This window comes from Triticum urartu, chromosome 5 (genome assembly GCF_003073215.2).
Source record: "Triticum urartu cultivar G1812 chromosome 5, Tu2.1, whole genome shotgun sequence".
NCBI classification, from domain to species: domain Eukaryota; kingdom Viridiplantae; phylum Streptophyta; class Magnoliopsida; order Poales; family Poaceae; genus Triticum; species Triticum urartu.
This window is the reverse complement of record NC_053026.1, coordinates 346,328,838-346,345,001: the sequence shown is the minus strand read 5'-3', so window position 1 is coordinate 346,345,001 and position 16,164 is coordinate 346,328,838. Positions and strand designations below refer to the sequence as shown.

The following is a 16,164-nucleotide window of genomic DNA, read 5'->3' as shown; positions in this document are numbered from 1 at the left end:
GAACAAGGAAATATAATAATAACCATTTTATTATTGCCTCTAGGGCATATTTCCAACAAGTATAAACTTTACTATTCTGTTTGGGAACCGCCTATAATGTGTGTAGCATGAAAGATATCGAGATCTCTTGGTTGTTATGTTGACAATGAAAGTATGCCACTCAAAATATTATTTATCTCTGTTTCAAAACTTGAGCTCTGGCACCTCTACAAATCCCTTCTTCCCTCCGGGAAGGGCCTATCTATTTACTTTTATGTTGAGTCATCATCCTCTTATTAAAAAGCACCAGTTGGAGAGCATCGCTGCCATTCGCATGCATTGCTATTAATTTACATTGAGTATGATTGTGACTGGATCTCTTTTACCATGAATTACAATGTCTAGTCAGTCCTTGATCTTCAGGGGTGCTCTGTATTTATGTTTTGCGGTCTCAGAAAGGGCTAGCGAGATACCATCTTGTTATATCGTGTTATGATTGTTTTGAGAAAGTGTTGTCATCCGGGATTTATTATTATTGCTCATTAGTTGATTATCATTGATATGAGTAAACATGAGACCTAAATGTTGTTGTGAATATGGTTAGTTCATAATCTTTGCTGAAAACTTGAATGCTGGCTTTACATATTTGCAACAACAAAATCAAACAGAGTTTGTAAAAGTTTTTCTTTATCACTTTCAGTTTGTCAACTGAATTGCTTGAGGACAAGCAAAGGTTTAAACTTGGGGGATTTGATACGTCTCCAACGTATCTACTTTTCCAAACACTTTTGCCTTGTTTTGGACTCTAACTTGCATGATTTGAATGGAACTAACCCGGACTGACGCTGTTTTCAGCAGAACTGCCATGGTGTTATTTTTGTGCAGAAATAAAAGTTCTCGGAATGACCTCAAAATCCACGGAGACACGTTTTGGAATTAATGAAAAATACTGACGAAAGAATCAGCATCAGGGGGCCCACATCCTGTCCACGAAGGTGCAGGGCGCGCCCCTGCCTTGTGCGCCCCCTGGGACTCCACCGACCTCAACCCCGGCTCCATATATTCACTTTCGGGGAGAAAAAAACAGGGAAAAGGATTCAGTGCGTTTTACGATATGGAGCCGCCCCAAGTCCTAATCTTCCTCGAGAGGGCTGATCTGGAGTCCGTTCGGGGCCCGGAGAGGGGAATCCGTCGCCATCGTCATCATCAATCATCCTCCATCACCAATTTCACGATGCTCACCGCCGTGCGTGAGTAATCTTATCGTAGGCTTGCTGGATGGTGATGAGTTGGATGAGATTTACCATGTAATCGAGTTAGTTTTGTTAGGGTTTGATCCCTAGTATCCATTATGATCTAAAATTGATGTTGTTACGACTTTGCTATGCTTAATGTCTGTCACTAGGGCCCGAGTGCCATGATTTCAGATCCGAACCTATTATATTTTCATAAATATATGTGAGTTTTTTTATCCTATCTTGCAATTCAATAGTCACCTACTATGTGTTATGATCCAGCAACCCCAAAGTGACAATAATTGGGACCACTCCCGGTGATGACTGTAGTTTGAGGAGTTCATGTATTCACTAAGTGTTAATGCTTTGGTCCGGTACTTTATTAAAAGGAGACCTTAATATCACTTTGTTTCCAATAGGACCCCGCTGCCACGGGAGGGTAGGACAAAAGATGTCATACAAGTTCTTTTTCATAAGCACGTATGATTATATTCGGAATACATGCCTACATTACATTGATGAACTGGAGCTAATTATGTGTCACCCTATGTTATAACTGTTGCATGAGGAATCGCACCCGACATAATTATCCATCATTGATCCATTGCCTACGAGCTTTTCACATATTGATCTTTGCTTAGTCACTTTTCCGTTGCCACTGTTACGATTGCTACAAAAACTACTACTGATACTTTTGCCACAGTTACTGTTACTTCCATGCTACTTTACTACTAAATACTTTGCTGCAGATATTAAGTCTTTCAGGTGTGGTTGAACTGACAACTCAACTGCTAATACTTGAGAATATTCTTTGGCTCCTATTGTGTCGAATCAATAAATTTGGGTTGAATACTCTACCCTCCAAAATTGTTGTGATCCTCTATACTTGTGGGTTATCATGCATTACCAAGAGGGCCCAGAGATATCTCTCTGATACTCAGAGTGACAAATCATAATCTCGATCCATGCCAACCCAACAAACTCGTTCGGAGACACCTATAGAGCATCTCTATAATCACCCAGTTACGTTGTGACGTTTGATAGCACACAAGGTGTTTCTCCGATATTCGGGAGTTGCATAATCTCATAGTCAAAGAAATATGTATAAGTCATCAAGAAAGCAATAGCAATAAAACTTAACGATCATTATGCTAAGCTAACGAGTGGGTCTTGTGTATCACATCATTCTCCTAATGATGTGCTCCCGTTCATCAAATGACAACACATGTCTATGGTCAGGAAACTTAACCATCTTTGATTAACGAGCTAATCAAGTAGAGGCATACCAGGGACACTTTGTTTTGTCTATGTATTCACACATGTATCAAGTTTCTGATTAATACAATTCTAGCATGAATAATAAACATTTATCATGATATAAGGAAATACAAATAACAACTTTATTATTGCCTCTAGGGCATATTTCCTTCATCAAGTGCTCGTATATGTACTCTATGTTCGAATTCATTGCTTCAAAGAAAGGACAAAAAAATTAGCACGAACATTTCACCAAACACTTGTCAGACGTGGTGACCCCTGTAGGGCGGATGGTGCCTGCGCGGCGGAGGACTAGCGGCATGACAACCGGGTGTGGCGGTGGAGACCGCGGAGGTCCGAAAAGGGTTTGACGGGGCGACCGGGGTGGTAGAGCGGCGATGTCAACGAGGGAGGAAGCGGATGCAAGAAGGAGGGAAGGATGAAAGCGCGGGTCCGGAAGGGGTCTTGGGTGAGTCGGGGGTGTCGGAGTCCAACGTGGCAACAGTCTGGACTCCCGCAAAGCTTTCCTAATTTGCTTTCGGTTTGCAGGGAGACAGACAAGCAAATTAATCCACGAAACAATGTGGGACGATGTTGGACGACGTTTCCTATGTACTCCATCTGAAATTATTTGTCACGAAAATGAATGTATCTAAATATATTTTAGTTCTAAAATCTAAACACACTCATTTTTATCTATTTCTACGACAAGTAATTAGGCCTAGAGAGAGTAGTATTTTATTATTTTTCACACTGTCAGCGTGACTCACGCATGAAAATTGTTGGCGACATACAGTTTGCTACTCCTTGCCCGGGCCCACGCTCCAGTGTCCAGATAAGCGAGCGCACGGGTCGCCGGTCGAAGCGGATATGCGGCACGCCGCTCTACTTGCCTTGCTTCCATCGCCGCGTCTTCTCTCACATCAACGCACGCTTCCATCGGGAAAAGACAGCGGCGCGTAGCAAAGGAAACACGGCGAGGCCGGCGATGGATGTCAAGTGCCGGCGTCTGGAGGGGAAGGTGGCCGTCGTGACGGCTTCCACGCAGGGCATCGGCCTCGCAATCGCCGAGCGCCTCGGCCTGGAGGGCGCCGCGGTCGTCATCTCCTCCCGCAAGCAGGTCCAGCCACACCCCTCCTGGGGTCTCGATTGCGTCGGCCGTGTGGTTTGCTTTCTCTGATCGAGTGGTTTCTTGGCGCCGCAGAAAAACGTGGACGAGGCGGTGGAGGGCCTCAGAGCAAAGGGGATCACCGTGGTCGGGGCCGTCTGCCACGTCTCCAACGCCGAGCAGCGCAAGCACCTCATCGGCACGGCCGTCAAGGTGAGATTTAGGCTGTCTGTTCTTAGTTCGGTGGTGGTGGTGGTAGGGTGAGAGATTTCCTTTGACAGTGCTGGGGCCTGGGGCTCTTGGGTTACAACGTTGTCAGATTCGTTACTTGGGAGCTGCGATTTTAAATAGATCGGCACTCTACAGTGGAATTTCGGCCCGGGTGAGGTGTTGGTTTACTAGACTGTGAGTTGTTCCCAAATGTTGACCAAATTCTGCATACCATTCTTGTTGGCTGTTAGACAAAATAGGAGAGGGCGAAACTGCTATTCTGCGACCCTGTTTGTTTCAGCTTTAGGCGAAAAATCAGAAGCTGAAACAAACAGCTATTTGGAATCAGCTTGCCATTGAAGCTGGAGCTGGATTCAGGCCATTTTCAGTGTAATTGCCTGAAGCACGTCCAAGTGTACTTCAGTGAAGCAAATCCACAGGTGATTCGAAGCCAACTGAAGTTGAAACAAAGAGGGCCAGTAGGGCGCGAATGTTCAGCTTGGAGGCTTGAAATGTGACACGCTGCTGGCCATTTGATTGCGTGTTGCGGCCATGTGTTTGTGTTTGTGATGGAAACGTGGTTAACATGGAAGGACCAGTGGGTGTTGCGCGATACGGCTGTCGCGCTGTAGCAGTATCCATTCTGAATAAAACTGTTTTCTTTTGAAACCAGAGCTCTCATTTGGAGAGCAGTACATGTGTATCCACAACTATGGCGATCGCTGTATTATTTTTGTTGCTGCTTAGTCCTACTTATATTTCTCTGCGTCTAATGATGTAGGAAGAGTTCATGGTTAGCATTTCATTTTGGGTGCATCTGAACTGTTTTTTTTATCTTACCACAATTACGAGCTGATAGTTTGTGCTCATATCTGAAATACTTTACTGCATCTGCATGTATACTTATGATTATTGCAGCCAGGTAGTATTGAAATGATTGTGGTAGTAAAAAAGTTGTAATGTCCCTGGAGATAGAATGGGGAATTTTTTAGGTGGATAGAACATGGATTTAGGATATAAGAGAGTTAGTTTGGGGAAGAAGAAAGAAGAAATAAGAATTGGGGAGCGGATATTTGTACTCTCATTTGATATGCAATACCATTACAGTAGAAGGCTTTATAAATTGACACATCCCCACAGATATTGACCTGAATCACGTTACCAGCATGTGACACGGATCTACAGATAGCGACCTGAATCACAGCACCAGTTTGTGACACAACCCCACAGGGTCTGAAGATCAATATAAAGCAGTCTCATTTCCATCTCTCGCCCTTGCTATTTATGTCTTCTCTTAGCATCAACATCAGGGTGATCCTGCCCCAGTACAGGGCTGGTCCATGACAAAAAAATAATAATTATGTTACTGCAGAATTTCGGACATATTGATATTGTTGTCTCCAATGCCGCTGCAAATCCTTCTGTGGATAGCATACTAGAGATGAAAGAGTCAGTTCTTGACAAGCTATGGGATATTAATGTCAAAGCTTCTATTCTTCTACTTCAGGTGAATTAATGCTGCATTCTAAATCCTAATTTACATGTTCTATAAATAACTGTCGCACAAGTAATCACTTCCCATTTTCCTTATGTTAGGACGCCGCACCACATTTGAGGAAGGGATCATCTGTGATACTAATTTCTTCAATTGCTGGCTATAATCCTGATGCAGCTTTAACGATGTATGGTGTTACAAAGACTGCCCTTTTTGGTCTCACGAAGGTATATGCTAATCCTTTGTGATTGTTGTGTTAGTGCACGCGTATTGATTCATATCAAAATTGTAAAGAATTGTGTGTTAGTGTGGTTAATACTCACTTCATTTCGATATACTCCCTCTGTAACTTAATGTAAGACGTTTTTGCATAGACCATGGAAGCATCGACTTACTGAGAAATGACTTCTTAATAACCCATTGAAAGACCATACCGGAACCACCTATGACCTAACCTCTTCAAAGCATTTAAGCAGGGGTGGAGAGTAGAAGCGTTGTAAGAACTGCTCTTGGTTCGCTGAATGGACAGACGTTTTGATGATGACTCTTGCTTTCATGGATAGATATAGCGAAATGGAAGGACTATTTATCTTGATAAATATATTGTATATAGGAATATATTTGTCCTAGGCAAGTTAATTGATGGACTTGCTTCAGGGGAGAGCATATATATAGGTAATCCACAATTTTATATGAAATTTATCTCATCATGAGACATGCTGCCTGTATGTGGTGCCACTTCGTCTTCGGAAAGCAAAGCTACCACTGACAGGGTGGGGGGATGCTCCTACAAATTAAGCAAAATTATCTTGTAATAACAAGCTCATAAAATTTACACTTTGAAAACCCGGGAACTGGAATTTTGTGGCTATAAATAAGCGATTGGATGTTGTCACTTGTCACCTTGAGAAAGTTTTCGAGTTCGATTCTAGGTTCCCTCCAAATCCTTACACACTACAGACATGCTTATGAATTGAGCTATACTTTTAAGTGCACAATTAATCAGATTCAGTGATTCACATCTGGCAAACGCCTAACTGTAATTTAGTGTCTACGAATGTGTGCACTGATGCGCAAGCTCGATAGAGTTCAATAGATTAGCATGATGAATCTTGCATTCACACATATGGTTAGATGTTGCACATCTACAGTTTAGAGTACCAGATAGCCATCTAACAGAACATTGTAAACTTTCATGACAGCTGAAGTTGTATTACAAGGCGGTTTATTCCCATCACTGGGTATTCATGTTGTAACTTTGTGACCATATTTTATTGTTAATTGTGGATTTTATGTACATGTGACAACTTATGCATGTGTGCACATGATCTTGAATTGCCTAGTTGTGCATCTTAAAAAAATCTGAGAAAAATTATGTGCAGCAAGTAAAACATTTGCACTTGCAAAAAGTGCGCACATACAAACAAATAAGACTAATAATAAGTAGCACAATTTTCTGTTTTTTTTTGCACCCATGCACATAAGATAATATTTGTGCACTTCTTTTTGCATGTGCGCTTGCTGCACATCATTTTTTTGATATTTGTTGTAGGGTGCATAAGTGTGACTTTCAAGTTCGTATGCAGTCACCCATAAGTGCACATATGCTTTTCCCCTTAGGCCTCTTTTGGTTCATAGGATAGGATTATCATAGGAATAGGAATCTTGTAGGAAATGAGATGACATGTATCTCAAATCCTATGAGTAGGAATAGGAAACAAGATGTCATTTGGTTGACATCAAAGGAATTTTTCCATTGAGTCTAGGCTCTTTTTTATTTTCCTATGAAATGTGGAGGATAGGAACCAATCCTATGTAGGAATAGGAATCCATTCCTATGAACCAAAGGGCTTTAAAGGAAAAAATCCTATAAAAATCCTATCCTCTAGAATTCCTATGAAATTCCTCTAAAGCAAAGGAGGCCTTAAACTGTCAGGATATACATTGTTTTACACCTGAAGAGGAATTTTCTCCACTGACTCTGTCCATATATGTATCCTTGTCCAGGCTCTTGCTACTGAGATGGGCCCAAATACCCGTGTTAACTGTATAGCTCCTGGGTTTGTTCCTACACGCTTTGCTGGTTTCCTCACAACTAATGAGACCATCGTGAGTAATTTCTGATATCCATCATGCTCCTTTTCTTGTATATGTTGGTATATCTGGTTGGTCATACTCATAACAAAGAGGCAAGACCCTACATCACTTGCAAGGAAAAGTGAATCAAGAGGGCAATTGTACATTTTGAAAGTTTCTTGATGAATAAGATTCATTACTAGCCACACATTTGCTGCCTTGTACTGCTGACACAGGCTTATACATAGAAAGCAAAAGCCTGCACATATAAATACACTGATTTTCTCATGAATTATTATGTTTCCCAACTATACTGCAATTAGTTTTTTACGAACAAGAAAGTAGATAAACTTTATATTTTGAAAAAAGTTCAAATTGTGCAGCAACTATTGCCAACATGGGATAACATTATAACTAACATTACTGTTGAAAAACGTGAAGGCACTATTTTTACTTTACACATGGAATGACCTCTGTCAAATCTCTGAAAGCAAGGGAGCACTCAGAAAAATGGTACAGTTAAGACACAGAATGAACAAGAGATTTAAAAAACACAACTCATTCCTTACAGAAATATAATTAGCATGCTGTAGGTTTAACGTCCAAATCATCTCAAACGATGTTGCACAAGCTTATCTCCAATCGGTGCTACCCCAACTCTAACACGTATATCATCATTTCAGACCCAATCCTTTCTTGTGTGGCCACATATCCATCTCAACATGTGCATCTCTGCTACACCGAACTGCTGGACATGTCGCCTTTTAGTTGGCCAACATTCAGTGCCATACAACATCGCATGTCGAATCGCTATCCTATAGAACCTGCCTTTTAGCTTTTCTCGCACCCTCTTGTCACAGAGGACACCAGAAGCTTGCCGCCACTTTATCCATCCAGCTTTGATTCGATGGCTCACATCTTCATCGATATCACCATCCCTCTACAACATTGGCTCCAAATGTCGAAAGGTTGCCTTCTGAGGTACCACTTGCCCCTACAACATTGGCTCCAAATGTCGAAAGGTTGCCTTCTGAGGTACCACCTGCCCATCAAAGCTAACCTCCTCCTCATGCCTAGTAGTACTGAAACTGCTTCTCATGTACTCAGTTTTAGTTCTACTAAGCCTAAAACTGCATCTCATGTACTCAATTTCAGTTCTACTAATCCTAAAACCTTTCGATTCCAAAGTCGGTTTCTGCGGCTCTTTACTTTATATTATTAACCCCCTTCAGACTATCGTTGACTAGCACCGCATCATCCGCAAAGAGTATACTCCATGGGATATCTCCTTGTATATTGTGAGCTCATCATCACCAAAGCAAAAAGATAAGCGCTCAACGTTGACCCTTGGTGTAGTCCTATTTTAATTGGAACACCATATGGGGGAGCTCAAACCAATGCAACAATGCAAAGCTAGGTCAAGCAACAGATGCTCAACTCACTCTCTCAGTCTCACAAGACGCAACTCAAGAAATTAGGAGATAGAGGGGAATCAATGGAGGAGATCAACAAATGACTCCAAGAGCCATCCACAAACCCCCCTTCACATAGAGGGGAGATAAGGGTTTGGGGGAGGTGATTTGTGGCTCAGAAGAGTGGTAAAAACATGTATGAATGGCACCCAAACCGGTGGGGAAGAAGAGCCCTTAAAGAGCCAACTCCCAAAAACTAGCTGTTTGGCTCAAACAGACCTTCTCTGGACACCCCGTGCCCATGGGCCCCGTGGGCATGGTACAAGCCCGTGGGCACGGGAGACCCCGTGCGCATGGCCTACCCAGAAACAGCCTACAACAGAAACCTAAACATGCATAAGTCATACGAACTCTGATTTTGATGATCTTGGGCTTGTTTTAAAGCTATGGACAAGCCCAAGGTCTACAGATAAAGAACCACCCAAGATTAGAAATAAAGAATGATGCAAAAATGCGAAGGTTTGAGCCCTCTACATACGACGTGATCAAGCTACTCGCCCGAAAGTCCCTCTTGATAGTACGGCTATCAAACCTATAATCCGGTCTCCCGCCAAGCCCCATGAGACCGGTAAAACTAGGGAAACCTAGCTAAGTTATACCTTTGCCTTGCGCATTCTGCTTCAGCTTGATAAGGACATTAATGTTTGCCTCAAGTTGAAATCCTTTTCTTGACCACAATCACTTGGTGAAGATACTTGAATTGCTTCCCCCGATTGCAGTGAGGGAAGCCTTCACTTAAGCACATCTTCACATGTACATTATCACGAGGTGGACCGCAAGCTTCAAAGCATGTAATCTCCAGATGCTCATCTTGCACTTGCACCTTTCAATGACCATCACCACTTGATGTCGCTCATCTTGCACTTGCACTTCTCAATGACCATCACCACTTGATGTCATCCTTACATAGGCTACTTGAAATCTTTCTTTTGACACAAGCCCATGAGAAACACCTAACCCACATAGACATAACAAACATATAGCATGTGATTGTTCACAAAGCGCAATTCACAATTACTTACCATACCACTAGATCACTAGATGCCATGCGGTACATTGGTTGCGCTTGTGTATTGACCATCTAGTATTCAATCTTCTAGCTTCATCTTGGTCAACTAACATCTTTAGTCATGCTCCATCTTGGTTTTTAAAAGTCACAATGAACTTTTTATTTCGCTTCATTGCTTCAAGACTAGATCACCAAAGATTCTTTCATGACCATATCAAGTTTCACCATGGACATCATATTGGTCATCACTTGCTCTTCTAAATGCTCTATCACAATCTCTTGAGAGGCACAATGAATTATTCACTCTAGTAGCTTGCTTCAAGACTTGATCAACCAAAACCCAACACACAAACCCAACATGTTCTTGTCTTATAACCATAACTTGAATTCTTCCTTAAATAATTCTCTAAAGTCCTTGATCCTTATAAGCTCAAATATGTCAACCTTTGATATCCTCCAATGAACTCCACCTTGATCATATTTGGTTACGCATAGAGATCGATCTTGATGGCTTCAATAGATATCTCCAAAAAGACCAACTGGTAACCTCACTGGACATGAGACCCCAAGAGTAAAACCCTAGGCCCTGGCCGTGGGCATGGGGCCAGGGACCCCATGCGCATGGGGCATCTAGAGAGTTTAACACTCGACCTCGTGTGCACGGAGGTCAGGAGGCCCATGCGGACGATGTGTCTGGAGAGGAAGCCCATGCGGACGATGTGTCTGGAGAGGAGGCCCATGCGGACGATGTGTCTGGAGAGATTTCCCTGGGGACGAGGTAAGCAGAGAGGGATACCATGATGATCTCTACGTGAGTCTTTTGATGGAACTCTTCCCAAATCAAACCAATATGCTTCATGCATCACTATGGAACAGTTCTTCATGCAGGATACAATGCACTTGATGCTCCATATGAATTGTCATTCAATACCAAATCTTAGAGCATATCTTCATCTTTATGGCAATCATCCTTGAATCCATCCAATATCCTTAAGGTACCACCTATGGAATATTCCTTCAAATATATCTCCATGAAAGCATTAGTCCATAGAGATTGTCATTAATTACCAAAACCACACTTAGGGGCTACATGCACTTTCAGTATCATCAAAGGAGTCGTCCAACTCAATGGCTGAGCTCTCATTCTCTCCATTGAACAGTTTGTTGAAGTACTCTCGCCCTCTATTCTTGATCTCCTTGTCCTTAACCAGAAGTTGACTTGTTCCATTCTTGATGCATTTGACTTGGTTGACATTCCCCATCTTCCTTGTAGTTGTCCCTTTCGCTTCCCTCATGTTTAAACGCTGAAAGAGGCCCGACCCATTGCTTCACTCACAGCTCGCTTTGTGGTCTCTTTGTCACCTTGTACTTCTATATGTTGTCTGCACTCCTATCCAGGTGTAGGCGAACATTCTTTCTTCTCCTTAATAGCCTTTTGGACATCATTGTTCCACCACTAGGTAACCTTCGCTTCGCTTCTACTCCCCCTCTTCACCTCAAACTCCTCTAAAGCCACCTTTCGAACTCAAGTTGCCATCTTCATCCACCTATTGTTTGCATGACCTCCTTCCTCCCAAGAGCCCTCCTTAATAACCCCCTCCTTGAAAGCCTGAGTTGCCTCCCCTTGAGCTTCCACCACTTTGTTCTAGCGACTTTGGCGCACTTATTCCGCCGGACAGATATCCGAAAGCAGAAGTCAGCCAGCACAAGCTTATGTCGTGGGACAACACTCTCTTTAGGTATCACCTTACAATCTAGGCAAAAACACGTCTGTCTTCTCTTCTCGAGAGGATGAAATCAATCTGGCTAGAGCGTTGACCACCACTACAAGTCACTAGATGGGATTCTCTCTTTCGAAAGAGGGTGTTAGCTATGATCATGTCGTAGGCTAAAGCGAAGCTTAAGACATCCTATCCTTCTTGATTCCTACTGCCATAACCAAGGCCCCCATGCACTCCTTCAAAACTTGTGTTAGATGTACCCACATGGCCATTGAGGTCTCCTCCGATGAAGAGCTTCTAGCCAATAGGCACACTCCTAACCATGTCCTCAGGCCTTCCTAAACTCCCTCTTGGTGTTCTCATTGTGGCCCACTTGTGGGGCATATGAGTTGATAACATTGAGCACTAAGTCCTCAACAACCAGTTTGACCAGGATAATCCGGTCCCCTTGTCTCTTGGCATCTACCACTCCATACTTGAAGCTCTTGTTGATCAAAGATACCTACTCCATTTATGTTTGTAGTTGTCCCCATGTACCACAGCTTGAAGCCGGTACCCTTCACCTCCTTCGCCTTTTGTCCCTTCCATTTGGTTTCTTGAACGCGCAGGATATCAATACCTCTCCTCACGGCTGTATCAACTAACTCCCATAGCTTACTAGTCAGGGACCCTACGTTCTAGCTACCTATGCAGGTCCTACTAGGCTCGGCTAGCTTCCTTACCCTTCGCATTCGTCGAGTCAAATGCGAAGACCCTTGGCGTTGATGTAGCGCGGCACTAAGGATGCGACGACCCGGTCCGTGCTCGCTTATCACTAGATCAAAATCAAGATACGGCCCATCAACGGGGGGAGGGGGGGCTTGCCCATTTAACAGCACACTTGGGTTCCAATATGGCTCGTCGGTAAGATGGTTATGCCCCAACAATGTACTTCTGGGTTTCATCTCCATAAGGGTGGTTGAGTTTTGACATTGGCTCGATCATGACCCTCCTTCTTTACCTGGGCTTCGAACCGGCTATGATGCAATGACCCGTTCCTTGCTCACTTATCATCGTATAATTAGCAGGCTTTGTTATGGTCTGCCATCGAGTCATTGACACATCACGGGAAGTTGGAGAACCAATCCAATGGGCAGAAAGTAGAAACACTGTATGGTTGTAGTGGGTCTTCTCATACCAAAAAGCTATCTTGAGAGTTTAAGGACCCTCGACCAGTGTGAGACTTTTACCACAATCTCCCACTTCAAAAGATTAGTGTTATTAAATTGATCTTTGTACTTTCTCAATCATGGGTAGTTAGTTATCAGATGTGTTACATATTCATGGATGGCAATTGTAACTATATATGCCATAGTCAATATGATTATTAATATGGCGATTTCAATTAGCTAATGCATTGTTTTTCTTTCAATCTGCCAGAAATTCATTATTTTTATTTTACTTTAAGTACTCACTCATATCTTGCATTCAGTTGGTCTTTCTAGTACGGTAACAAGTTGATCTTTAAAAAAATGCTGTTTCAAACAAATACAATATAAAAATATATATTATATTTTATGAAAAATCTAGCAATATCAATTTGATATTGTCCATCTTGGTACTTTGGTAGTTCTTTCTAAGACTGCTTAGATTTTAAATGGCCAGGTTCTTCTAGATTCTTAATTTCTTTGATGTTCACTGTTATCCTAGTGCTTTTGTCATCTTACACATGGCACTGCTCTTCTCAGTCATAAATTAGGTTCTTACGAATGCAAGCTATTTCAGAACAATATTGTTGTCTGAATAGCTGTAGCTGTACCACCAAGTAAATTGAATGTATGTTTTCTTCCATGCATGTATATGTACCTAACCAAATAATTCTACAGAGAAATGAACTTATCGAGAGGAGCATACTTAAGAGATTGGGTAGCGTGGAAGACATGGCTTCAGCTGCCGCTTTCCTGGCATCCGACGATTCATCCTTCATTACAGCTGAAACAATTGTTGTTGCTGGAGGAACACAATCAAGACTATAGATAAGTTTTGAGGGTCAATCAGCTACAGTGTCATGATCAATAAATATAGTGATACTAGTAGGTCTAGTATACAACATTTCAAGCACGCTTAGATATAAACAAGATGCAGTGTAATAAATTTGATGTTGGGGCACCATACAGCAAGGACGAATGATAGTCTGTGGTCCGAACATGTATTTTTGTATAACCTGTGTGCATGTATAGGAATTGCGGTGAAGTGACAGAGTATGCCGCAGCATTTTATTTGGGGTTTCAGTTTTTCAGCGGTTTAGTGATTATTTTGAGCCAATGAAACATTGCAGGTTGAATTGCTGTACTTTGTCTCCCTGCCTCATTCATACTTGCACCCTTCCAGATTTCGAATGAGTCTTCAGTATGTCTTTATACTTTTGTTTTTCTTGCTTCGGCCTATTAGTCATACTTGGAATATTTGGCCTTCATTTTTTTGTCATTGTTAAGTTATTATTGCTGCATTGTTTGAGTCTAGGCGCAGTGTAGGGGTGGGTTAAGTTTTGGACTTACACAGTTCGTTACAACGGGCAACGTATTGAGAATTTCTATTTGGTGGTTTTTTTCTCGTAAACCTATATTTTGCTTGATTCAACCTGCAAGTCAGCAGAACATATTTGCAAAATAAATCAAGGTGGTAATTATTAGTTTATGAAATATATGATTTATGAGAGAGATATCAGTGAACAACAATCTAAACATATTAGTGAGCGATCGCGGGTGAAGGTGCAAGGGTGGTGTGAAAATTGATCTCATGGGCAGCTAAAGTTCTCAAGTCTCTGGTCCAAGCGTTCAAGCACTTCTGACCTATTCTCTGAGTTGTTTCAAACTCACAAAAGATTTTTGTAAGAAAATTACTATAACTGAGTCAAAGTACTGGTGGGCGTGATCATTCGACAAGAGAGGAATGCATTGGCAAAATTTGGAGAAAATGGCTATCTCTCAAGTCAAAAGGAGGGTCAGGCTTTAGGGACATGTAAATCTTTAATAACGCAATGCCTGCCAAGCAAGATTCGAGATTACATGAGAATCCTCATGGTCTATGTGTTAGGGTTCTTAAAGAAAGATACTATCCCGACGAAGGTTTCCTTACGCCGGGGTGCCCGATTGAAGCCTTGCCTACGTGGTTGGCTATCATATGTGGTCATCATGTTCGGGTTTGATTAGACGTCGAAAACGGGAGCATGATAGAAATGTGGGGGGGGGGGGGGGGGGGGGGGGGGGGGGGGGGGGGGGGGGGGGGGGGGGGGGGGGGGGGGGGGGGGGGACCCGATGCAGATGCTATATTGGCTATGCCACAACCAAGATCGGCATGGGAGAGCTCAGGGATTTTTTTGGTGAAATCAGCCTACCGATAAATCATTGACAAGAGATGTAGCGAGGGTGTTGCTACTGATAGTTCTCGAGGAAAAAAGCATACGCGGAAGGCTTTGTGGAGGCTTTAGGTGCTTCCAAAAATCTGGGTGTTTTGGTGGCCTATGGTGAACAATATGCTGCCCAGCTATAGTACTGCACTGAAGACACATCCGAACGATGGTGATCTGCCTGTTGTGTAGTCATGAGGATGAAACTATGGGCTAGTTTGGTTTGAGACCTGGGAAAGATTTGCCTGGCCTGGAGCTTGCCTGAGATTAACCTGGAGACTGTTTGGTTGATGTCCTCCAGAGGCAGACTAGTGCCTGGCCTGGAGCATGTAGTATGGTAATTAGCCTGGTCGAAACACCAGGCACATTCGTTAGCCTGGATCAGGCGTGCTCCATCGGTCGCCTGGATCGTGCTTGATATTCTAATCGTACTTTTTCTTGTGGGCCAGCAACTTTTTACAAACTGACAAGAGAAATCATTGCTACGCTAGTTATGGACACAAACCAAACGTACCGCTCCCAGGCTAGCCTGGCCGGTAAATTTTTTGCATGTATCCAGGCCATGGCCAGGCTTCACTTTCTCCCAGGCATGAATGTCAGGCCTCGATCCAAACTAGCCCTATATATAGCCTGATGCCTTGCGACCATGGAAACCTATTTTGGGAGGTAGCAACAACATATTTCAATATCAAGCAAACCAAAGATGCACCCAAATGCTTGGACCGAAGATTTCTGGATGCTAGTTTGATGTCGAAGAAGGGCAACTATATGCATAATACTTATGTGGGCCATATGACATAGCTTGAACAACTATACCCATGACGAGGAGATACGTACTCATCGAGGAAATTGTTCGCTCACTGAAGTGTTGGGTAACATAGCAATAATTCAAAATTTTCCTACGTGTCACCAAGATCTATCTATGGAGTCATCTAGCAACGAGGGAGGAGTGGATCTACATACCCTTGTAGATCGCGCGCGGAAGCGTTCAAGAGAACGGGGTTGATGGAGTCGTACTCGTCGTGATCCAAATCACCGATGATCCTAGCGCCGAACGGACGGCACCTCCGCGTTCAACACACGTACGGAGCAGCGACGTCTCCTCCTTCTTGATCCAGCAAGGGGGGAGGAGAGGTTAATGGAGATCCAACAACACGACGGCGTGGTGGTGGAAGCAGCGGGATTCTAACAGGGCTTCGCCAAGCACTGCGGGA

The 16,164-nt window shown here is 42.9% G+C and overlaps 1 protein-coding gene across 2 annotated transcripts; it reads left to right on the top strand.

Annotated features, from left to right (window-relative positions):
• The first annotated feature begins 3,330 nt into the window (after positions 1-3,330).
• LOC125508937 (tropinone reductase-like 3) lies at positions 3,331-13,893 on the top strand. Of its 2 annotated transcripts, XM_048673751.1 has the most exons (6): positions 3,331-3,591; positions 3,676-3,792; positions 5,162-5,296; positions 5,386-5,511; positions 7,292-7,393; positions 13,428-13,893. In XM_048673751.1, exons 1-6 carry the CDS (start codon positions 3,460-3,462, stop codon positions 13,575-13,577), a joined length of 762 nt encoding a protein of 253 aa, XP_048529708.1. In that variant the 5' UTR covers positions 3,331-3,459; the 3' UTR covers positions 13,578-13,893. The 2 variants fall into 2 exon arrangements, with proteins under 2 accessions (XP_048529708.1, XP_048529709.1); XM_048673752.1 differs by lacking the exon at positions 7,292-7,393.
• Positions 13,894-16,164: the final 2,271 nt, after the last annotated feature.

Bases quoted from the DNA above. Each gene is read 5' to 3' on its own strand.
- LOC125508937 (XM_048673751.1), top strand. From the start codon at position 3,460: ATGGATGTCAAGTGCCGGCGTCTGGAGGGGAAGGTGGCCGTCGTGACG. The intron at 3,592-3,675 runs GTCCAGCCACAC...TTGGCGCCGCAG, and splicing joins TCATCTCCTCCCGCAAGCAG to AAAAACGTGGACGAGGCGGT. The intron at 3,793-5,161 runs GTGAGATTTAGG...ATGTTACTGCAG, and splicing joins TCATCGGCACGGCCGTCAAG to AATTTCGGACATATTGATAT.